Genomic DNA, 24,265 nt, shown 5'->3' with positions numbered 1-24,265 from the left:
CCAGGGATGATAGACTACTAATTTTCATAGACCCAGACTAATCAACCAGAATCCACCAGGGGAAGATTTAAAGAAACTAGTCCCTGTGCATTGGGGTACTCTCCCCTTCTCTAGTTCTGGGGATCCTGGAGACATAAAGTAACTTGGGATTTGTCTATTTTCACCTTCTTGGTTCAGTATCTGCTGTAAAGAGTGTTGAAGGAATGGCCCCTGTGTCACTCAAGGAGTTCCTGCTCCCTTCCTTCCCTCCCCAGATGTCATTTACACAAGGCACGTGGTCACCCAGAGCTGGAGATTGATCACCCTTCACATCAGCTCTTCCCCTTTTTATATGCCCTTCCTGTGGCACTCCCTGCCAAGGCTCAATTCCCTCAACCTGTACTACGCAGAACTACCTACCCCCAAGTGAGAAATCTTTAGTGGAGAGGAGACTTGGCAGAAACCTTGAAATTATATTCATTTCTTTCAGCTATTCCTCCCCTCTCTGAGAGCTTTAACATCAGCATAAATTTGAGAGTTTATGTAACACATTGAAAGTGCAGAAGGAAAATTGATTTGCTCTTGTTGTGATGGCAAAGGAAGGAACTGGGGTGGGAATAGCTCGTCATCCCCATTTGGAGAGTAAGTGTCCGCACCTCCACCACCTGCCCTGGAGGACAGATCCAAACATCCAGGTGGGCTTGGCCAAGGCGCATCTGCTGCACCTTCAAGCACAGTTTCCTTCAGGCAATTTTGGGTTTACTTTATCACATTTATTACCACATTATCATATCAGATCTGGTGGATTTGAACAGAATATTTGGAACTGGTAAGCCCTTAAATGGTAAACTTCATAGAAGAAATTAAACATTCTGGAATATTTTCTGTTTATTTATTCTGTGTTGCACGATACCTCTTTTCTTCACTGCAGGAAAGTACCTGAAGTTTGGAAGGCCCACTTTTAGCTAAAAGTGCTTGGAGGGGAATGTTGAACCATTTATACACAGCACGATTTTCAGTCATACCTTTCTAATTTGCCTCTACAGAGTTAGCCTGGGAGGCCTAGCAAACTTGAACATCAAAACCATTTCAGCAACTTTTCCCCTCAACCCCTCTTGTCCTCCACTCTGCCAGTTCTCAGAAACACCAGATTGAGAAGACCTGCAAGATTTCACACCCCATGTTGTGAGATTCCACACAGGACACGTGAAGATGAGTTTCAGCTATACCAGCCATAGAAAGCGCCAGGCTTTATGGCTTTTTGAGAGTTGATGCACAGAGAAGGTAAACGAACCAATCTGTGATTGAGCATCTCAAAACAAAAGCCCCCCAGAAAAGAGTGTGCCTTGCACTGAAGTTTATAGGTGAGTGTCACAGGTTGGAGGGCCAGATACCATTTGAGTAAGAATGGTCTGGAAATGGATCCTTTATTCATTGTTTCACTTGTACAGTTCTATTCAGTGACAGTAAAGTCAGTCAGCGTTGTCTGTAGGGCATGTCCACCAAATTGCCTGACAACAGAGACTTGAGCACAGCTGAAAGTTGCTTATATTTCCATGATGCCAATGGAAGTCTTGACAAGTTTGTCCTTTTTTAAAAAATAAGACAGTAGGATTTGTTGATGCGTATGAATAAGGAGGGGACAGCACAAAGACTCTGATGAGTGCAGGGCCTGTCGTTTATCCAGAGGGCCAGGATTAGGGATGTGTTTGACCTCACAGCCATCCTGGATGAACTGCTTTTCTGCTACCATATTTTCATATTCATCTGTAGTTAACTTAGGGAAAAAAACCCACTTCTTGGAGATCTGGATCTTCTGGTGACCAGTGAACTTGAATTTGGCCCTGCAGAGGGCCTCAATCACATGCTCCTTGCCCTGCAGCTTGGTGTGTATGGGCATTATGACTCGGCCAATGTGAACCTTTGCCACCGTGCCCTGGGGCTTTCCAAGACACGATGCATACCTGTCTGGAGCTTAGACTGGGGCCAGCATGTCAGTCATGAAATGTCCACTGGAAAAGTCTGGCTCCAAGGTCCCTTAGGGCAACCAGGCTGGTACACTCCCAAGGAAGCCGCTGTTTACAGCCATTGCACAGGCACAGTTTGTATTTTACAGAAATAAGAACACTGTTATTCTCTAAGACTTGATTGTGAAGATAGATTTAAGAAGAATTAAATCCTAAAATGTGGTCAGGACATAGGGGGAAAGAAAAGCATAAAAATCTCCATGCAAATTTTAAGAACAATGCCACAATGGGCTCACAGTAAGTGTGATGTTGTGGATGAATTTAAGCAAAATCTCATTATTGAAATGCATAAATTTCCACTTCCTACCTAGAATGAAACTCTGCAAATCATCTAAAAGTCAAGTTACTAAATTTATCAAGTATCCACTCTAGGATTAGAACCATGAAGACTTCAGCTGCTTTTAGCTAATCACCATTACCGTTTACAGGTTGTAAGAAGTGGTGGGCGAGGATAAGAGGAGTGAAAGTAATATCACTTTTGGAGTTGCTGATATTATTATCACCTACATGCTACCTCCCTATTTCGACGATTCCAGTTCTCAGTCAGTGACTGACCAGCTCCAGGACTTATTCCACAATTCCTGTGATCTGGTTTTCTTTTTCCCTTTATAGATATGGGACTTATTCATATGGACTTTTTAAGAAGCTGGGGATTCCTGGGCCAAGACCTGTGCCCTATTTTGGAAGTACTATGGCTTACCACAAGGTACGTGTTATTTAAACTCCCTCTTTTGACTCTCGTGGCTGCAAACTCAGCTGAGTTCCATAGTAACACTGTCCCTCCTCAGAAGGAAGTTTTGAGGCTTTATACTTTCCAGAAGTGATATCATGTGCCCCACCTAGCACATGGCCAAGTGTACCACACACCTCTCTTTTTAGCCATCAGGATCCTCATATTTTGTCTCAGTCAGATAGACAGGTTCTTCAGCTGATTCAGCAGAGGACCCTATGTTCCATCTTATGCAGACTGTGAAGAGTTTGCATCCTGCCAGGTGAGGTTTCCCATTAGGACGCAGGCTTCATTGTATCAGGAGGAGGGCTTGAACAAGGTGCCCAGGCATGACTCATTAGGCTGCATGCACTAGAGTCAGAACTTTCCTAATGGTCGCAGAAGCTCTGGGTTGCATTTTTTTTCTTCCTCCTCGATTGTTTGGTAACTTCAGTTTTTCGGGCAACCTGTATATTCAGTGGGGCTTCTCTGGTGGCTCTGATGGTAAAAAAAAAAAAAAAATTCATTAGCAGGTAATTTGCACATACTTGAATTATCTGGTAATTCCTGCAGTTATCTCCCTGGCTCTCCTCCACTTTTGCTAGCCCTGATGTCTTCTGCAGTTAGAGGAATGTAACAAGAGCCTTTTGCTTTACCTCTGTGTATCCAAAGGAAGCACTTTTGGGGTATATCTGAGCCATGAGTAGGTTTAACAGAGACAAGATGGTGGTTTTCTAGTTACTTCAGATATTTAACCACGAAATATATTATGGAGTTTTGTGGTTTTTTTTTTTTTTTTGAAAAAAGAAAAAGAATCACATATATAAAATCACTAGAAAGTATATGACTTGACAAAATTATTGAAATTTAGTTTAATTCAATGGAATATACTAGGTAGTACATGGATTGTGAATTCTAACTGAGCCTTGATATTAACTGAAGGTCGTGAGCTATGTACAGATGTCCACGGGCAGAGCTCTGTTGCAGGCTATTCTCTGCCTCAGATTTACTTTCCTGCAGACAAGAGGCTTGTTTCTCAGATACTGATTCTCCAAACAGAGGCCTTCATTGTCTCAGTACTGCCTAAGAACTCTTGAACTTTTCTCCTTCTAAAAAAGCAATAATTTATATTCTTTCCCAATGACTCCTTAGTAGATGTACTCCATACCCAATGTTTCTGAAATCTTCATTTCCATAGCTAAACCATCAAACATCACAGCAGAAACTTAATGACAGAAAGGTGGCTTTTTTTTTCAGTTGCAGAAGGGAAAATTCAGGGCAGGTTGTTTCGTTGGTGTTGTCATTTTTGTAACTGTGACCTCTCCCCATCTTTTCTGTGTTAGCTGGAAACTAGAAGGCAAGTCCACTTGTCATTTGTTCATTCGCGCACTTATTTTCTCACTCAACACACATGCCTTAGAGTTATTTAAATGTGCTGGATGAAAAAGGTTACTGGTGTCTTTAACGTGTAATTCTGCCAAAACTCTAGAGAGGGCTCATGAGATAAATGAAAAGTATGCTTAACTAGGAGATGCAAGTGTGTACAGGCCACTCTAACTTTCCCTCAGCTTCAGTTTTCTCACTAAAGACAAGGAGGTACTTAGTATTCACAGGCAAGTTAAGCAATTGGTATCTATAGTAGTTAGAGAAGATGCAAGAGTTATTTTGATTTCTGTTTCCAATATCCACTCTATTTCCTCTGAGACATCTCTGAATAAGAACTTCCCCCCAACTACCCATGAAAACAGTAAGCCTTATTAAATGTTTCAAACATTTTTATCCCCTAAGAGGTAGGTTTCAGTACATTTAGATTAATAATCAAATTTTGTTTCTTTTTGCAGGGTATTCCAGAGTTTGACAATCAGTGTTTTAAAAAGTATGGGAAAATGTGGGGGTGAGTTTTCTGGAAGCTTCCATTGAATAAACTTGTTATAATGAGGCACCTCCTGTGGTGTGGAGGAGAGGCTCAGTCCCGAGCCTCTTGGGATAAATTCATTTATTTTAAAGCTTTTGGAGGTTTGTTCTACCAGGGATCCCAGATGTCACCAGGTCCATAGGCTGAATCAGGTCTGGAGAATCACAGGTCATCACTTTTCTCCAGACTTTGAGGCCCAGAGACTCCTAGCAGCACTTTCTGTCCAGTATCTCACTCTTCTCCCCTTTTATATTTTCCTTTCTAATGTGACCTTTAATTGCATAATATGCATTATTCCAGAACATTCTAATATATGTCCATAGATGCATTTTATAACCCTTTTCTTTAGGATTCACTTTAAATTGAAAGACAGAATCTTTTTTTTTAATTTTGGATTTAATATGTTCTCTTGGGAAAAGAGCTGGAGGTTACAGGTAATAAGAACGGGAAGCCATTTCTGCTCGTCTTTTTCCTTTCTGTACAAGTATGGAGGGTATTTTTGTTTTGTTTTTAATTTTCAGCCAAGACGTTCCAATAGAATTTCAGTTATTGTTTTATCTAGTATTTTTCTCTGACTCTGAAGAGATGTGGGGTATATCTAAGCCAGAGTGTGTCACATGGGCTGACATACTTTAGGATCTGTTGGAGGTTTGGTGAGAGCAGCAGGAGAGGTGTCATTGGTGCTTCTCTGCCAAAAGCAAGTTGAAGAAGGCCCTCCCTCTCTGGACCTCTTCATCTTCTCTGATCAGGTCCTCAGAAACCATAGGGCCCTACTGAGTTGCCATGACGCTGAAGGGTAATGTGATTGAATGAGAAGAATACATAGCACTGGATCACCACAGTTGCCCCTTCAACATTTACTGCCTGTGAGCTCCGGGTGGAGTCACTTTTTCATGGTAGATCCCAGTTCTCTCTTTAGAAAAATTGTTCTCATGCTTGGATTTAAATGAGGACCACCTGGGAGAGCTTGTTATAAATACAGACTTTGACCCCCATCATCAGTACACCAAATCAATACGATCTGGGGTGGGGCCCAGGAATCTGAGCTGTAACTGGTAGTGAAAGAAATACTAAGGCTGGAGTGACAACATGAATATAAAGGGTCACCCAAAACACTAGCCCTTCTCCACCCAGGTGTTGTTTAAAAAGCATGATGGGAAGAAGGGAATCATCCAAGTAATATGGTCAGTCAGGTGGAAGAGCTGATTAAGTGCCTCCTCAATCCCTCCTGTCACTGCTTCAGCACTAAATGCTCTTAACACCCACTTAGACCCTCTGGGTTTTAGAATGGTTTTGGGAAATGGGCAGAAAAAAGTGCAGTGGTTCTCAGCGATTTTTACATGTGATCACAAAACCATTTGAAATTCATCTGTGAAGTCAGGAATAGGAGACTTGTAGAAAATCTTCCAATTTGTTCTAGCCATTGCAAATGATTGATAGTGGGGGGGGGGGTGGAAATGCCAGAAGATAGTGTAAATAACTCAGAGTAAACCTCATGCCAGTGGCCCATTCCCATGAACAGGCATCCTGACAGTCAGGAGATCAGGCCAAATTGGGATGTGTCATATCTGAGGAGTCAGCTTTGTGTGGTAGGTGGGTCAAACGTGGGCCTGCCGAGCTGCTGATAGGTATCACCTACATGGAGCCTGAGGCCCACGGAACCCATGCAGAAGAATAAATATAAGTAATGAGAAGAAAATTTTTTATTTTTTTAAATTAATTAAAAATTAATAATTTCCTTTAAAGTAAACTATAAAGTAAGCAAATTTTAGAGAATAGAAAAATCTTTTACAATTCTATTATCACCTGTGGAGCATTCCATATCTTTCTGTTTGCAGACAATTGTCACATATTTATGGTCAGTGTATCTACAAGTTTCATGTGCCTTTTTCATGCTTTTGATATATCTTCAAAAGTTAGTGGGTAGGCTCTCCCTAATTAATTGTTTTTTCATTCTTAGACAATTTTCTTGGCTTATTTACTAAACTAACTTCCTCACTGATACTGAAATATTTTAAACCTAGAAAAGTTATGAGAAGAGTATAGGAAACACCCACGTACATAACACTTAGACCAAACAAATGTTCTAATGTTATTTCTAACCACAATTTCTAGGAGTAAGGACTATCTATAATAATATCAGAATGATAGTCTGGACTTACAGTGTGGCTCCAGTTGGGGAATCTGTATCAGTAAATTTAATTAGATCTCCTTTCCTTACACAGGTTTTATGAAGGTCGACAACCTATGTTGGCTATCACAGATCCTGACATAATCAAAACAGTACTAGTGAAAGAATGTTATTCTGTCTTCACAAACCGGAGGGTAAGCATCCATTTCTTTAAATTTTGTTCGCTTATTAAATGCTTATTCTGTAATAATTTTAAGTATACAAGATGCTGTCAAGAGAAAAAATACAGGAAGCTGCTATGCTCTATACCCTTCATCCTGTTTCCCTCGATGGTTAGTACTTGCATAATTAGAGTACATCAGAGCAGGAAGTTGACACTGTTACTATCCACAGTGCTTATGCAGATTTCATCAGTTTTATGTGAATTCATTTGATGTGAGGGAGGGTGTCTGTGTGTGTGTTGCTCTATGGAAATTTATCATAGAGGCAGATTTGTGTAACCACCACCACAATAAATGTACAGAAACTTTCCATCCCCATAAGCTCCCTCCGTGTGTATGTGTGTGCTCGGTTCTGTCCGACTCTTTGTGACCCCAGGGGCTGTGGGCCTCGGAATAGAATCTTCCCGGCAAAAGTACTGGAGTGAGCTGTCATTTCCTCCTGCAGGGGTTCTTCCTGACCCAGTGATTGAACCCTCGTCTCTTATGTCTCCTGCATTCTCAGGCAGATTCTGTACTATGCCACGTGAGAATCCCCAGGTTCCCTCTTTAACTATTCATTTATAGCCACAGTGAGTGGCTTGTCTTTTTCCTCTTATCAGGGTCTTAGAAGAGCAAAAAATTTTATTTTCATGAGGTCAATGTATTCCTTTATTTATTTATTCTGTTTTTCTCTTTGTTTGAGTCTGCTGTTGTAACTGTTGCATTTTTTAGTTCATTTATCATTATATTCTAAAGTTTCAAATTTTCTACATTTTACATTTAATATCTCTTTGGTGAACATCTCATTTCATTTTTGTACTTGGAAAATGTGGGTATATAGTTATCCTTTGGGCTTCCCGGGTGGCGCTAGTGATACAGAACCTACCTGCCAATACAGAAGACATAAGAGGCAGGGGTTCGATCCCTGGTTCGGGAAGATTCTCTGGAAGAGAGCCTGGAAACCCACTCCAGTATTCTTGCCTAGAGAATCCCATGGACAGAGGAGCCTGGCAGGCTAAAGCCTATAGGGTCTCAAACAGTCAGACATGACCGAAGCGACTCAGCACACATAGCACACGTGTTGTGTTTCCTGTAACTCTGAATTTCTTTAGAACAATTATTTTGAATTCCTTTTCAGGCAATTCGTAGATGTTCATTTCTTTGGGATGACTTACTGGACAGTTATTATCTTCCTTTGGTTGTATCGTGTTTCCTTGATTCTTGGTGATCCCTTATCTTTCAATGGTGTCTATGTCTTTGGAGAAGCAGTTACTCTTTCTAGGCTTAATCAACTCAGTTTGATAAGGAAGACCTTTACTCTTGATGGGACACACTGAAGTGTGCTGAAGCCATCAGTCTAGTGGCTTTGGGTGCCAAGTGTGGGGGGTGGGGGGTGGTGGGTCCAATTCCAAGGGAAAATGATTGGCTCTGGCAGCTGGGTCCAGAACACCACCAACTACATGATATTTGACACCAATAACTGGAGAGTCCTAGGTGGCTCTGGGATGGTTGAGGTCTTCAGCAGCACACCCAAGTCCAATGTTAAGGCACCAGGGCAAGCAGAGTGGTAGCCAGAATTGGGGGGCATGCTCATCTGTGTGAGCTGACTACAGGCACATGCCCAGCATGAGGACTGGGGTCAGTGGCTGGGACTGGGTCAAGTGTGGGTACAGAAGCAGCTTCGAGTGCTGAGCAGTCAGTGTGCACTCATGTAGCCGCAGGGACGAGCTACACGCACATGTGGCTTTGTCGGCCAGTGACAGGAGTCAAGACTGGCTCCAGGCACCTGAGCAGCTATTCACTTGTTGGTGTGGGTCCTGGATCTCAGGACATCACTGGCTGGAGCAGCTCTGTTGGGGGCGGAGGGATAAGACAGGACTCAGGCCATTGGAGTCTGCTAATGTAGAACCTTGGGGAGCGATCAGCAGCAAAATTGTCAGTGGTCTTCAGTGACTGTGCTGGCAGTTGGTTTCCTCATAGTAAAGGTTCTGGGGTTTTTTTGCAGAGCAGGATACAGAGAACCCCAGTCTCTCCTGCTGTGTGGTTGGCATTGACAGCCCCTACCCTTCTTTCTTTGCTCCTAGTTGTCTCTGGATATCTCAGCTTTGCTAGTCTCTGGGTGGGGTGAATCCAAAGCAGGTCATTTGTGCAGTGTTCTGAAAGGCTGAGGAAACTAATAACTCACCCTGCTGTCCTCTTTCCAGTAAGGAGAACTGTTTCAGGCTGGGGAGGTTCCTTTTGGCACTGAGCAGTCTGGCCTGGGGGACAGGATGATGCAGGCAAAATGAAGCAATTTTCTTTACCAGTTTGTGGGTTATTCTCAAGTTTTTTTCACTGCTATGTTGCTGAAGCTTCTGGACTCCTGAGGTCTCTTAGACCTGTTTTCATTTATTTAGCACTGTTATTTGTGGGGTGAGAGAAACTGGAGTCTCCTCTGCCATCTTGGTGACATCACTCCAGATTTCATCATTAATGTGCTTTTAGCTATAGGATTTTTGTGTGTGTGTAGAATGCTCTTTATCATGTTGTGTAAGTTTTCTTCTCTACCTAGTTTATGAATTTCTATCATGAATGGGTGTTGGAAGTGTCAATTTTAAAACAGAGTATTTGGAATACAGAAAAATGTCTCAAGCAATTTGGCTTGATAAGCTTGTCCCAAGCTGAGAAACAGAATTATATCTTTCCTTTTCCTTCTATTCCTGGGGGGAAAACAGAAGAAAAAAGTATTTTCGTACAATTGTAACATTTCTTCAGAATAGCAAATAAACTCCTTATTTTTGATGTATTCTATTTTTTTTTATTTTTTAACTTTACAATATTGTATTGGTTTTGCCATATATAAAAATGAATCCACCACAGGTATACATGTGTTCCCCATCCTGAACCCTCCTCCTTCCTCCCTCCCCCTACCATCCCTCTGGGTCGTCCCATTGCACCAGCCCCAACCATCCAGTATCGTGCATCGAACCTGGACTGGTGACTCATTTCATATATGATATTATACATGTTTCAATGCCATTCTCCCAAATCATCCCACCCTCTCCCTCTCCCACAGAGTCCCAAAGACTTTTCTATACATCAGTGTCTCTTTTGCTGTCTCATATACAGGGTTATTTTTACTATCTTTCTAAATTCCATATATGTGCATTAGTATACTGTATTGGTGTTTTTCTTTCTGGCTTACTTCACTCTGTATAATAGGCTCCAGTTTCATCCACCTCATTAGAACTGATTCAAATGTATTCTTTTTAATGGCTGAGTAATACTCTATTGTGTATATGTACCACAGCTTTCTTATCCATTCATCTGCTGATGGATATCTAGGTTGCTTCCATGTCCTGGCTATTATAAACAGTGCTGCGATGAACATTGGGGTACACATGTCTCTTTCAATTCTGGTTTCCTCCGTGTGTATGCCCAGCAGTGGGATTGCTGGATCATATGGCAGTTCTATTCCCAGTTTTTTAAGGAATCTCCACACTGTTCTCCATAGTGGCTGTACTAGTTTGCATTCCCACCAACAGTGTAAGAGGGTTCCCTTTTCTCCACATCCTCTCCAGCATTTATTGCTTGTACTTTTGGATCGCAGCCATTCTGACTGGCATGAAATGGTACCTCATAGTGGTTTTGATTTGCATTTCTCTGATAATGAGTGATGTTGAGCATCTTTTCATGTGTTTGTTAGCCATCTGTATGTCTTCTTTGGAGAAATGTCTATTTAGTTCTTTGGCCCATTTTTTGATTGGGTCATTTATTTTTCTGGAATTGAGCTGTAGGAGTTGCTTGTATATTTTTGAGATTAGTTGTTTGTCAGTTGCTTCATTTGCTATTATTTTCTCCCATTCTGAAGTCTGTCTTTTCACCTCGCTTATAGTTTCCTTTGATGTGCAGAAGCTTTTAAGTTTAATTAGGTCCCATTTGTCTATTTTTGCTTTTACTTCCAATATTCTGGGAGGTGGGTCATACAGGATCCTGCTGTGATGTATGTCGGAGAGTGTTTTGCCTATGTTCTCCTCTAGGAGTTTTATAGTTTCTGGTCTTACGTTTAGATCTTTAATCCATTTTGAGTTTATTTTTGTGTATGGTGTTAGAAAGTGTTCTAGTTTCATTCTTTTGCAAGTGGTTGACCAGTTTTCCCAGCACCACTTGTTAAAGAGATTGTCTTTAATCCATTGTATATTCTTGCCTCCTTTGTCAAAGATAAGGTGTCCATATGTGCGTGGATTTATCTCTGGGCTTTCTATTTTGTTCCATTGATCTATATTTCTGTCTTTGTGCCAGTACAATACTGTCTTGATGACTGTGGCTTTGTAGTAGAGCCTGAAGTCAGGCAGATTAATTCCTCCAGTTCCATTTTTCTTCCTCAAAATAGCTTTGGCTATTCGAGGTTTTTTGTATTTCCATACAAACTGTGAAATTATTTGTTCTAGCTCTGTGAAGAATACCATTGGTAGCTTGATAGGGATTGCATTGAATCTATAAATTGCTTTGGGTAGTATACTCATTTTCAGTATATTGATTCTTCCAATCCATGAACATGCTATATTTCTCCATCTATTAGTGTCCTCTTTGATTTCTTTCACCAGTGTTTTATACTTTTCTATATATAGGTCTTTAGTTTCTTTAGGTAGATATATTCCTAAGTATTTTTTTCTTTCCGTTGCAATGGTGAATGGAATTGTTTCCTTAATTTCTCTTTCTGTTTTCTCATTATTAGTGTATAGGAATGCAAGAGATTTCTGTGTGTTGATTTTATATCCTGCAACTTTACTATATTCATTGATTAGTTCTAGTAATTTTCTGGTGAAGTCTTTAGGGTTTTCTATGTAGAGGATCCTGTCATCTGCAAACAGTGAGAGTTTTACTTCTTCTTTTCCAGTTTGGATTCCTTTTATTTCTTTTTCTGCTCTGATTGCTGTGGCCAAAACTTCCAAAACTATGTTGAATAGTAATGGTGAAAGTGGTCACCCTTGTCTTGTTCCTGACTTTAGAGGAAATGCTTTCAATTTTTCACCATTGAGGATAATGTTTGCTGTGGGTTTGTCATATATAGCTTTTATTATGTTGAGGTATGTTCCTTCTATTCCTGCTTTCGGGAGAGTTTTTTTTATCATAAATGGATATTGAATTTTGTCAAAGGCTTTCTCTGCATCTATTGAGATAATCATATGGTTTTTATTTTTCAATTTGTTAATATGGTGTATTACATTGATTGATTTGCAGATATTGAAGAATCCTTGCATCCCTGGGATAAAGCCCACTTGGTCATGGTGTATGATCTTTTTAATGTGTTGTTGGATTCTGATTGCTAAAATTTTGTTAAGGATTTTTGCATCTATGTTCATCAGTGATATTGGCCTGTAGTTTTCTTTTTTTGTGGCATCTTTGTCAGGTTTTGGTATTAGGGTGATGGTGGCCTCGTAGAATGAGTTTGGAAGTTTACCTTCCTCTGCAATTTTCTGGAAGAGTTTGAGTAGAATAGGTATTAGCTCTTCTCTAAATTTTTGGTAGAATTCAGCTGTGAAGCCGTCTGGACCTGGGCTTTTGTTTGCTGGAAGATTTTTGATTACGGTTTCAATTTCCGTGCTTGTGATGGGTCTGTTAAGATTTTCTATTTCTTCCTGGTCGAGTTTTGGAAAGTTGTACTTTTCTAAGAATTTGTCCATTTCTTCCACGTTGTCCATTTTATTGGCATATAATTGCTGATAGTAGTCTCTTATGATCCTTTGTATTTCTGTGTTGTCTGTTGTGATCTCTCCATTTTCATTTCTAATTTTATTGATTTGATTTTTCTCCCTTTGTTTCTTGATGAGTCTGGCTAATGGTTTGTCAGTTTTATTTATCCTTTCAAAGAACCAGCTTTTGGCTTTGTTGATTTTTGCTATGGTCTCTTTTGTTTCTTTTGCATTTATTTCTGCCCTAATTTTTAAGATTTCTTTCCTTCTACTAACCCTGGGATTCTTCATTTCTTCCTTTTCTAGTTGCTTTAGGTGTAGGGTTAGGTTATTTATTTGACTTTTTTCTTGTTTCTTGAGGTATGCCTGTATTGCTATGAACTTTCCCCTTAGGACTGCTTTTACAGTGTCCCATAGGTTTTGGGTTGTTGTGTTTTCATTTTCATTCTTTTCTATGCAAATTTTGATTTCTTTTTTGATTTCTTCTGTGATTTGTTGGTTATTCAGCAGCGTGTTGTTCAGCCTCCATATGTTGGAATTTTGAATAGTTTTTCTCCTGTAATTGAGATCTAATCTTACTGCATTGTGGTCAGAAAAGATGCTTGGAATGATTTCAATTTTTTTGAATTTACCAAGGCAAGATTTATGGCCCAGGATGTGATCTATCCTGGAGAAGGTTCCGTGTGCACTTGAGGAAAAGGTGAAATTCATTGTTTTTGGATGAAATGTGCTATAGATATCAATTAGGTCTAGCTGGTCTATTTTATCGTTTAAGGTTTGTGTTTCCTTGTTAATTTTCTGTTTAGTTGATCTACCCATAGGTGTGAGTGGGGTATTAAAGCCTCCCACTATTATTGTGTTATTGTTAATTTCTCCTTTCATACTTGTTAGCATTTGTCTTATATATTGCGGTGCTCCTATGTTGGGTGCATATATATTTACAATTGTTATATCTTCTTCTTGGATTGATCCTTTGATCATTATGTAGTGACCTTCTTTGTCTCTTTTCACAGCCTTTGTTTTAAAGTCTATTTTATCTGATATGAGTATTGCTAATCCTGCTTTCTTTTGGTCTCTATTTGCATGGAAAATCTTTTTCCAGCCCTTCACTTTCAGTCTGTATGTGTCCCCCATTTTGAGGTGGGTCTCTTGTAGACAACATATGTAGGGGTCTTGTTTTTGTATCCATTCAGCCAGTCTTTGTCTTTTGGCTGGGGCATTCAACCCATTTATGTTTAAGGTAATTATTGATAAGTATGATCCCGTTGCCATTTACGTTATTGTTTTGGGTTCGAATTTATACACCCTTTTTGTGTTTCCTGTCTAGAGAATATCCTTTAGTATTTGTTGGAGAGCTGGTTTGGTGGTACTGAATTCTCTCAGCTTTTGCTTGTCTGTAAAGCTTTTGATTTCTCCTTCATATTTGAATGAGATCTTTGCTGGGTAGAATAATCTGGGCTGTAGGTTATTTTCTTTCATCACTTTAAGTATGTCTTGCCATTCCCTCCTGGCTTGAAGAGTTTCTATTGAAAGATCAGCTGTTATCCTTATGGGAATTCCCTTGTGTGTTATTTGTTGTTTTTCCCTTGCTGCTTTTAATATTTGTTCTTTGTGTTTGATCTTTGTTAATTTGATTAATACGTGTCTTGGGGTGTTTTGCCTTAGGTTTATCCTGTTTGGGACTCTCTGGGTTTCTTGGACTTGAGTGATTATTTCCTTCCCCATTTTAGGGAAGTTTTCAACTATTATCTCCTCCAGTATTTTCTCATGGTCTTTCTTTTTGTCTTCTTCTTCTGGGACTCCTATGATTCGAATGTTGGGGTGTTTAATATTGTCCTGGAGGTCTCTGAGATTGTCCTCATTTCTTTTAATTCATTTTTCTTTTTTCCTCTCTGATTCATTTATTTCTGCCATTCTATCTTCTAATTCACTAATCCTATCTTCTGCCTCTGTTATTCTACTATTTGTTGCCTCCAGAGTATTTTTTATCTCATTTATTGCATTATTCATGATATATTGACTCTTTTTTTATTTCTTCTACGTCCTTGTTAGGGCTAGGGCACCCCACTACAGTACTCTTGTCTGGAAAATCCCATGGATGGAGGAGCCTGGTAGGCTGCAGTCCATGGGGTCGCTAAGAGTCAGATACGACTGAGCGACTTCACTTTCCCTTTTCACTTTCATGCATTGGAGAAGGAAATGGCAACCCACTCCAGTGTTCTTGCCTGGAGAATCCAAGGGACTGGGGACCCTGGTGGGCTGCCGTCTACGGGGTCGCACAGAGTCGGACACGACTGAAGCGACTTAGCAGCAGCAGGTCCTTGTTAAACCTTTCTTGCATCTTCTCAATCCTTGTCTCCAGGCTATTTATCTGTGATTCCATTTTGATTTCAAGATTTTGGATCAATTTCACTATCATTATTCAGAATTCTTTATCAGGTAGATTCCCTATCTCTTCCTCTTTTGTTTGGTTTGGTGGGCATTTATCCTGTTCCTTTACCTGCTGGGTATTCCTCTGTCTCTTCATCTTGTTTATATTGCTGAGTTTGGGGTGTCCTTTCTGTATTCTGGCAGTTTGTGGAGTTCTTTTTATTGTGGAGCTTCCTCGCTGTGTATGGGTTTGTACAGGTGGCTTGTCTTGGTTAGTGAAACTTGTGTCGGTGTTCTGGTGGGTGGAGCTGGATTTCTTCTCTCTGGAGTGCAGTGAAGTGTCCAGTAATGAGTTATGAGATGTCTATGGTTTTGTAGTAACTTTGGGCAGCCTGTATATTGGAGCTCAAGGCTGTGTTCCTGTGTTGCTGGAGAATTTGCTTGGTATATCTTGACCTGGAACTTGTTGGCCCTTGGGTGTTTGGTTTCAGTGTAGGTATGGAGGCATTTGATGAGCTCCTGTCAATTAATGTTCCATGGAGTCAGGAGTTCCCTGGAGTCAGGGTTTGGACTTAAGCCTCCTGCTCCCAGTTATCAGTCTTATTTTTACAGTAGTCTCAAAACAGCACCATCGATAAAACATCTAGGTTAAAGGTGAAAAGTTTCTCCACCATGAGGGTCACCCAGAGAGGTTCACAGCGTTACATGGAGGAGAGAAGAGGGAGGAGGGAGTTAGAGGTGACCCGAATGAGATGAGGTGGAATCAATAGAGGAGAGAGCGGGCTAGCCAGTAATCACTTCCTTATGTGCACTCCACAATTGGACCGCTCAGAGATGTTCACGGAGCTATACAGAGAAGAGAAGAGGGAGGAAGGAGACAGAGGTGGCCAGGAGGATAAAAGGGGGGGATGAAAAGAAGAGAGACAGATCCAGCCAGTAATCAGTTCCCTAAGTGTTCTCCACCGTCTGGAACACACAGAAATTCACAGAGTTGGGTAGAGTAGAGAGGGGTTAGGGGGGAGACACAGGCGACCTGGTGGAGAAAAAGGAGACTCCAAAGGGGGAGACAGGAGGCAAGCCAGTAATCTCGCTCCCAAGTAAAAAATGGGTACTGAAAATTGGGTTCTTAAAGGTACAAAATTGGTAACAAATACCTAAAAGCAAAAATTAAAAATCTAGGGTAGAGTTTGGCATTTCAAAAATACATTGTTAAAGAAAAGAAGAAGGAAAAGAAAGAGAGAGAGAGAGAAAAAAAAAACAAAGTCACAAAAATTATAAAGAAAATATAGGTACAAAATTGATAACAAATACCAAAAAGCAAAAGTTTAAAATCTGGAGTAGAGTTTGGAATTTCAAAAATACAGTGTTAAAGAAAAGAAGAAGAAAAAGAAAGAGGAAAACAAACAAACAAACAAAAACAAAGTCACAAAAATTATAAAGAAAATATACGTACAAAATTGATAACAAATACCAAAAAGTATAAATTAAAAATCTAGAGTAGAGTTTGGAATTTCAGAAATACAATGTTAAAGAAAAGAAGAAGAGAAAGAGGGAAAAAAAAAGTCACAAAAATTATTTAAAAAATATATAGGTACAAAATTGATAACAAATACCAAAAAGCTAAAATTAAAAATCTAGAGTAGAGTTTGGAATTTCAAAAATACAATGTTAAAGAAAAGAAAAAAAGAAGAAAGAAGGGGGGAAAAAAAAGGTCACAAAAATTATAAAATATATATATATGAAGTTTGCTTTAAAAAAAATAGGGTCTTTTTTTTTTTTTTGCAAAGTAATAGTAGGTTATAAAAGTGAAAATTAAAGGAGTAATAGAGGTCTTAAAATTTTTTTTAATTAAAAAGAAAGAAAGAATGATCGTAAAAATAGTAAAAATATATCTAGGACTTTCTCTGGTATTATTGTGGGTATTGTGGGGTCAGTTCATTTTCAGCTAGTTCCTTGGTCCGGCTTCTATTTCTCAAGATCTATAGGCCCCTTCCTATGTAGTCGGTACTAACAACAGGGTTTTAATCTATTGCCTGTCGCTTCCAAGGTGGTTCTCTCTGTTATAGCTTCTTCTGTTTGCTGGTCTCTTCAGTGTCTGATTTCCGCCCTGACACAAAGGGAGCGGTGGTGGACACTTTTTTTTTTTTAGGCTCACTTGTTCAGTCGCGCTGTGGGGAGGGAAGGACGCTACAAATAACATTGGCGTGTGCTCGCAGTGCCTCAGCCACACTGGGCCTGCCCCCACTCACGGCGCGTGTAGCCTCCCTGCCCACGCTGCTCAGGCTCTAGGTTGCTCCGCTGGGATCCATCTGCAGTCAGCCCTGGGCTGCTTGCACCTCCCAGGTCTAAGCCGCTCAGGTTCAGGCACTCGGGTAGTCCTCAGAGGTCCGAGCAGCTCAGGTGATGAGGTGTTTGGCGAGTGCAGCTGCTGCGACTTATCGCCTCCCGGCCGGTCGGTTTTCTGGGTGTACAACTGGTGCACCTTCTCAGGCGGATGTTGACCGTCCAGAGCCCCAAGAAGTCTTAGTTAGCAAAGAAGCCTGCTTACAGTTTTGTAGTCTCTCTGGGGCTGCGATTGCCCCCTTCCGGCTCTGGCTGCCTGTCACCAGAGGGAGATGGTCTGCAGCCGGCTATCTCTGTCCAGTCCTTTGTTCTGTGCGCGGGCCTGGCGGTGTCTTAGGTTACGGCTGGCTTTCCGCATGGTAGCTATCCAACAGTCTGGTTTGCTAGCCCAAATTAGTTCGCTCAGATAGCGCTGGGGGCATTCAGGCCAGATCCTTACTCTAAGCGATGCAGCCCGCGCCTCCCTGCCCAGCCCCCGCTTGCTAGTGGCAGGTGCCAGTGTCTGCGCTGCTTCTCCACTGGGGGAGTTACCGTTGGGCTCGTAATCTGTGGGTTTTAATTGTTCATTTATTTTTCCTCCCTGTTATGTTGCCCTCTGTGCTTCCAAGGCTCGGCACAGACTCGGCAGTGAGAGTGTTTCTTGGAGTTTGGAAACTTCTCTCTTTTTAAGACTTCCTTCCCAGGACGGAGCTCCGTCCCTCCCTCTTTTGTCTCTTTTTTTGTCTTTTATATTTTTTCCTACCTCCTTTCAAAGACAACGGGTTGCTTTTCTGGGTGCCTGATGTCCTCTGCCGGCATTCAGAAGTTGTTTTGTGGAATTTACTCGGCGTAAACGTTCATCAAACATTCATCAAATGTTCTTTTGATGAATTTGTGGGGGAGAAAGTGGTCTCCCCGTCCTGTTCCTCCGCCATCTTAGCTCCTCCTCTATTTTTATTTTTAAAAAGTCTCATATCAAGAAATGTTTTGAATCCACATGCTGTAGACATGTAAAGAAAGAACTGGTCTGAGACAACATATGTTTGTCAAAGCTATCAGCTTTCTGTCACTAGTTAGTTCCCTTGTACTCTTCACAGACCAGGAGGATGACCTAGGTCTTATTCCTGCCTATTCCCTTGGGAAAACCCTTTCTATACTACATGGGTCATTTGCACTTAATAGGATACTGAAACATGAAATTTGGAAACCACATCAAGTGGCTGGGTGTCTCTCCTCCACACCCACAGAAACCTAGATATTTTGGATAAATATTCATTAAGCGTTTAGCATAGGGTCTGCTACTAAGTAGACAGTCACTAAATATTAGCTGAATAATTGGTCCTTATTTAAGAAATCTTAAACAACTGTTGAGACTTCTAAAACTTATACAAGATAAATATGTTTTGCTTTTGACTAGATTTTTGGTCCAATGGGAATTATGAAATATGCCATCTCTCTGGCTTGGGATGAACAATGGAAGAGAATACGGACATTGCTGTCTCCAGCCTTCACCAGCGGAAAGCTCAAGGAGGTAAGAAAAGAAGAGGACTTTCAATTAGAAACTTACGGAATGACTCTAGGGACAGGTAAAAACCGAGATCATAGTCTCTTTTCAAAGAGGAGTCTGCTGAGTTTGAGTTTTTTAACGTTGGTCTTTTGTCTTTACATCCTAGAGAGACATTTTTAAGATTTTTATAAAATGTCAGTTACTACTCCATGCTTAGGAAAGCCAGGTCCTTCTAGGACTTGAGTCTCCACATTTAACTTCATGTGATGATATATTTAATGTCCAGATGTTCCCCATCATTGGCCAGTATGGAGATATGTTGGTGAGGAACCTGAGGAAGGAAGCAGAGAAAGGCAATCCCGTCAACATGAAAGAGTAAGTAGGGGTGAAGCTGCTGGTGCTCTGAGCTCCACTGAGAGCTTCTCGCTGCCTACCATGGAGTCAAGTTCCAACTGCTGTGTCGATCTAGAGAACAGACAGAAGTAGGTCGTGTTACAAACCCGATGGGCCGCTCCAGAACGAGTGGCGTCGTCAAAGAAAGCCGGGCAGCCAGGAGAGAAGGTGTCTATTGTGTACATGAGCCATAAAGAGCTTATCTTCTTAACTATGACTTTATGGATATTCCAGAAGACTAAAATAAACAGTTTTGAAAGGAGAACATTATCATGCCAAAGTATTGAGTGTAGAGGGTGTGAAACAGTGGCAGAGGAAGGCTCTTGGTATATATTGGCAGGTAGCGCATTGGGCAGTAAAGTTACAGTATTGAACTTGAAACAACTTAAATCTCTTCACACTTTTCCTACAGAAAATACTAAATATTAATTATTAATCACTATTTGTTCTTCTTTCATCCTGAAAAGAGAGAATGCCCTGTCCAGGCTATGGGTGGCATAACCATGGTTTTGTTGTCTAAACTGGGTTTTTTTTAAAAAAACAACTATACTATAATAGCAGATATAAAGGAAGACTGTCCCAGGGAAGCTGAGGACATACGCTCACTGAGCCATGGGATTCCCTAAGTCAATTTGAAAGGATTTTTGTTAAACTCAGAACATTTTTAGTTCTTATAGTTCACAGAAATGACTCTTCCCTCAGAGCAACCACAGAACACTGGGGTTGAGGAAGACAGGTCTTCCAGGAGCCTTAGCAGTAGTGTAAACAAGGAGGGGTGATGTTCCTGGCAACTCAGAACAGGGCACTGCTGTTATGTAATGTGCTAAAGGGAAATCAGCTCTGAGTACAGGTTTTATGGTGAAGCAAGACCCAGGTCAATGTCCCTTCTCTTGACTCCCCAGGAAAAGTTAATTATTCCACACTTTGTCTTACTCAAACACAGTCCTTACACACTCTTTATTGTCCATAGTCAAAACACATTACTGTACTTCCTGTCTGATTGTGCGTGTCTTTCTCTATGACAAGATCCCTGAATTCAGGGGGTGGGGGTCTAGGTTGCCTTAATGTCCCCACCTCCCTAATGTAGGGCCAGTTGCATCACTCACATGTCATATACACCTCAGGAGTGAGTGATAGTAGCAGAGATTCTTCTATGATCCAGCAGGTGGTTCTGAGAGAAGGTGGCTCTTTTCCTGTCTGCCTGGGCATCGGATTTTATGTATATTTCTTGTTGCACATGTTGGACAAGGATAAAGAGGTGTTGATTTTAACTGAACATGTTTTTCTCTCTCTACTAAGCATGTTTGGAGCCTACAGCATGGATGTGATTACTGGCACAGCATTTGGAGTGAATATTGATTCCCTCAACAACCCACACGATCCCTTTGTGGAACATAGCAAGAACCTCTTAAGATTTAGACCCTTCGATCCATTCATTCTTTCAATAAGTATGTGAACTACTTTATTTCTTATTCTTTATTCTTCTTTCATCCCTCCTTTCCTCCCTCCCTCCCTTCCTTCTTTCAATCCTTCCTTCATCTATCTTTTTTAAAATAATAGGTGTAATAAGATGCAATTCACATACCACATAATACACCAGTGTGAAATGTATAATTCATTCATTTTTACATCCTACCTATCCATCAACAAATGAAATGGACATGGAAGTTATATACAACATTCAGTATACACATTGAATATTATATCTGTGTGTGTGTATTCACAGAATTTAATATTATTCAACCAGGAGAGGAAGAAAATCCTGCCATTTGCAACAGGGTGGAAGGACCTTGAGGGTATTATGTTATGTGAAATAAGTCAAACAGAGAAAGGTGAATACTTATATAGAATTAAATTAAAAAAAAAAAAAAAAACCCTGGGTTTTCCCTGGTAGTCCAGTGGTGAAGAATCTGCTTCCAATTCAGGTAACGAGTTCAATCACTGGTCAGGGAACTAAGATCCCACATGCCACAGAGAAAACTGAGCCCACAGGCTGCAGCAAAAACCCAGTCAACCAAAATTTTTAAAAATAAATTAATTTTAAAAATCCAAAACTAAAAAACAACAAGAAGAAAACCAAACTCATATAAAAGCAAGATCAGATTTCTTTTGTTAGGAGAGGAGTGGCTTGGATTGGTGGGAAATTGAATAAAGGTATTCAAAAGATGTGATTTTTCAGCAACAGCATAAAAGTACTGGCAGAATAATGTACAATATGAGTCCACTTAACACTACTGTGATTTACTGTATTTGTGATTTACTAAGAAAGTAGATCCTAAAGGTCCTCATCACAAGGGAAAAAAAAAAAAAACTGTAACTATATCAGGTGAGGAATGTTAACTAAGCTAATGGGGCTAATTTTAAAATACATGTGTGTTAAGTTATTCATTAGTCATTGCGCTGTGCCCAAATTAATACAGTGCTGTATCTCAACTATAACACAGCACAACTGAAAAAGAAAGGTTTTTAGTGCTCTCAGAGATATATGCACAACCATCACCGCTGTCAATTTTTGTCAACTCTCACGCCCTGTACCTATCACCTTCCACTCCCCCTTAGCTTTAAGCTATCCCTTGGGCTTCCCTGGTGGCTCAGCTGGTAAAGAATCTGCCTGCAATCCGGGAGACCTGGGTTCAATCCCTGGGTTGGGAAGATCCTCTGGAGAAGGGAGCGGCTACCTACTCCAGTAATCTGGCCTGGAGAATTCCATGGACAGTCCATGGGGTTGCAAAGAGTCGGACACAACTGAGCGACTTTCACTTTCTCAATCTATGTTCTGTCACTTCAAATTTGCTTATTGTAGACACTAGATATGAGGGAATCATATACTATGTGGTCTTTTGTGGCTGACTTCTTTCATTTATCACGAGTAGTCTAAAATTGTAGCACGTATCAGTACTTCATTTCTTTGTATGCCAAATAGTATTTCATTATATGGGCATTCCGCATTCTGTTTACCCATTCATCAGCTGATGAACATTTGGGTCATTCACCATTAAGTATGGTGTTAGCTTAGTTTTTCATAGACGACTTTCATCAAGTTGAGGAAATTCCCTTCTGTTCCGGTTTGTTGAGTGTTTTTATCACAAGGGAATGGTAGGTTTTGTCACATGCTTATTATGCAAGTGTTAGATGATCGCATTGTTTTTTTAATTCCTTTGGTATGGTTTATTGTGCAACTTGGCATTCCTGGGATAACCCCACTTGGTCATGGTGTGTATCACCTTTTATGTGTTGCTAGACTCAGTTTGCTAGTATTCTGTTGAGGATCTGTGCATCCATGGGATAAGGTGTGTTGGTCTGTGCCTTCTTGTGCTATTTTTGTCTGGTTCTAGTATCAAACGCAAACACATTGGAAGTGCTCCAATGCCTTCAATTTTTTTGGAAGAGTTTGTTTAAAAATGGGGCTAATCCTTTAAATATTTGGTAGTATTCACCATTGAAACCACCTCTACCTGAGCCTTTCTTTGCCAAGCTGTGGGCTGTTTCTTGATAACTAACTCAAACTTTGTCCATTTTAATAGGTATATCAGATTGTCTGTTTCTTTTTGGATCACTTTCTGCAGTTTGTGTCTTTCTGAGAATCTGTCCATTTTATCTAAATGATCTAATTTATTGTCATACTGTTGTTCATAGATTACTTTTTTATTGAAGTAAAGTTGATTTACAATGTTGCGTTAGATTACAGCAAAGTAATTCAGCTATGTACACACAAACACATATTCTTTTCCAAGTTCTTCCCCAGTATAGGTTATTATAAGATATTGAGTATATAAAGATTTCATTATAGTCCCTGTACTTTTTAAAATGTCATTTGTAATCTCCCTTCTTTTACTTTCAATGCTAGCAATTTGAGTATTTTCTTTTTTTTTTTTTTTTGGCCAGTCTAGCTAAAAAAATCTTTCAAAGCATCAACTTTTAGTTTCACTGATTCTCTCCACTGTTTTTTAATCTCCTACTCATTATAGTTTCTTCACTTCTCTTTACCATTTTCTGCCTTCTACTCACTTTAAGTTTTGTTTGTGCTCCTCCTTTCAGAGTGTGAAGGTGGAAATTTAGGTTCTTGACTTAGGATCTTTGTTCTTTTAATATCTAAATGTACAGCCACAAATATCTCCCTGAACACTGCTTTTGCTACATCCCATCAGATTTGATATAGTGTGTCTTCATTTTTAGTCATTTAAAAGCAATTTTTGATTGCCCTTTTTATGTCTTCTACAACCCATTGGTTATTTAGAAGTGTGTTATTTAATTTCCACATATTTGTGTATCTCTTAATTGTCTTTCTGTTATTGATTTCTAATTCTATTCCATTGTAGTAGAAAGACACATACTGTATTATTTTGATCGTGACAATTTTTTTTTAACTGCACAATTAATTGAAGTAACAGATTTTGGTCTGGTTTATCCAAAGAGATGCTAGTCCAAGAATTAAAGGCCATGAGGTGCCAGAATGTAATCCTGTTCTTTGGTCAGTCCAAAGATGCAGAGGGAACCACTGATCTCACTACTATAGTGATGGGCCCCAGATGTGGACTTGGCTTCAATCAGTCATTGACTTGGAAGTCTGAGCAAAGGTCTAGAGGCAGTGGGTCATGACTGAGTATCCTGGTGGTTTTACTCTTTTGATTGGTAGAGCAAATTAAATCTGCTAAAGGTAACTATATTTGCTAAATGCAAAGTAAAATTTGCATTTTCACCGAGCTTACTTTTATCTTTTTCTCTGCAGTATTATTTCCATTTCTCAACCCAGTTTTTGAAATATTAAACATTACTGTGTTTCCAAAAAGTACTGTGGACTTTTTCACAAAATCTGTAAAGAAGATTAAAGAAAGTCGCCTCACAGATAAACAAATGGTAAAGTCTGGTGGTGTTTACAAGTGGATGTGCACTTTTTGATAATTTATTGAGCTGTGTACATATGACTTATATGCATCTTTGCATTTTTGAAACATAGGTAGAAAACTATAGAGTATAGAATATGATGGTTCTAAAATTTGGGGGGCAGTGGAAGAGCATAAGAATGGGGAAGAAAAT

At 40.0% G+C, this 24,265-nt stretch overlaps 1 protein-coding gene and 1 pseudogene across 1 annotated transcript in view; one reads left to right on the top strand and one right to left on the bottom strand.

The window, feature by feature from the left end:
• LOC139179599 (cytochrome P450 3A28) overlaps nucleotides 1–24,265 on the top strand; it is a 38,580-nt gene that overhangs the window by 467 nt on the left and 13,848 nt on the right. Inside the window, exons 2-8 of the mRNA XM_070779220.1 lie at nucleotides 2,619–2,712; nucleotides 4,557–4,609; nucleotides 6,856–6,955; nucleotides 18,746–18,859; nucleotides 19,122–19,210; nucleotides 20,528–20,676; nucleotides 23,958–24,085. Coding sequence (XP_070635321.1) covers nucleotides 2,619–2,712; nucleotides 4,557–4,609; nucleotides 6,856–6,955; nucleotides 18,746–18,859; nucleotides 19,122–19,210; nucleotides 20,528–20,676; nucleotides 23,958–24,085 — 727 coding nt within the window. The remainder of the gene's footprint in view (nucleotides 1–2,618; nucleotides 2,713–4,556; nucleotides 4,610–6,855; nucleotides 6,956–18,745; nucleotides 18,860–19,121; nucleotides 19,211–20,527; nucleotides 20,677–23,957; nucleotides 24,086–24,265) is intronic.
• Nucleotides 2,000–2,095, bottom strand: LOC139179849 (small nucleolar RNA SNORA70; annotated as a pseudogene).

Source organism: Bos indicus, chromosome 25 (genome assembly GCF_029378745.1).
Source record: "Bos indicus isolate NIAB-ARS_2022 breed Sahiwal x Tharparkar chromosome 25, NIAB-ARS_B.indTharparkar_mat_pri_1.0, whole genome shotgun sequence".
NCBI classification, from domain to species: Eukaryota; Metazoa; Chordata; class Mammalia; order Artiodactyla; family Bovidae; genus Bos; species Bos indicus.
The sequence above is the reverse complement of the archived record's forward strand: the minus strand, read 5'-3'. Positions and strand labels throughout refer to the sequence as shown.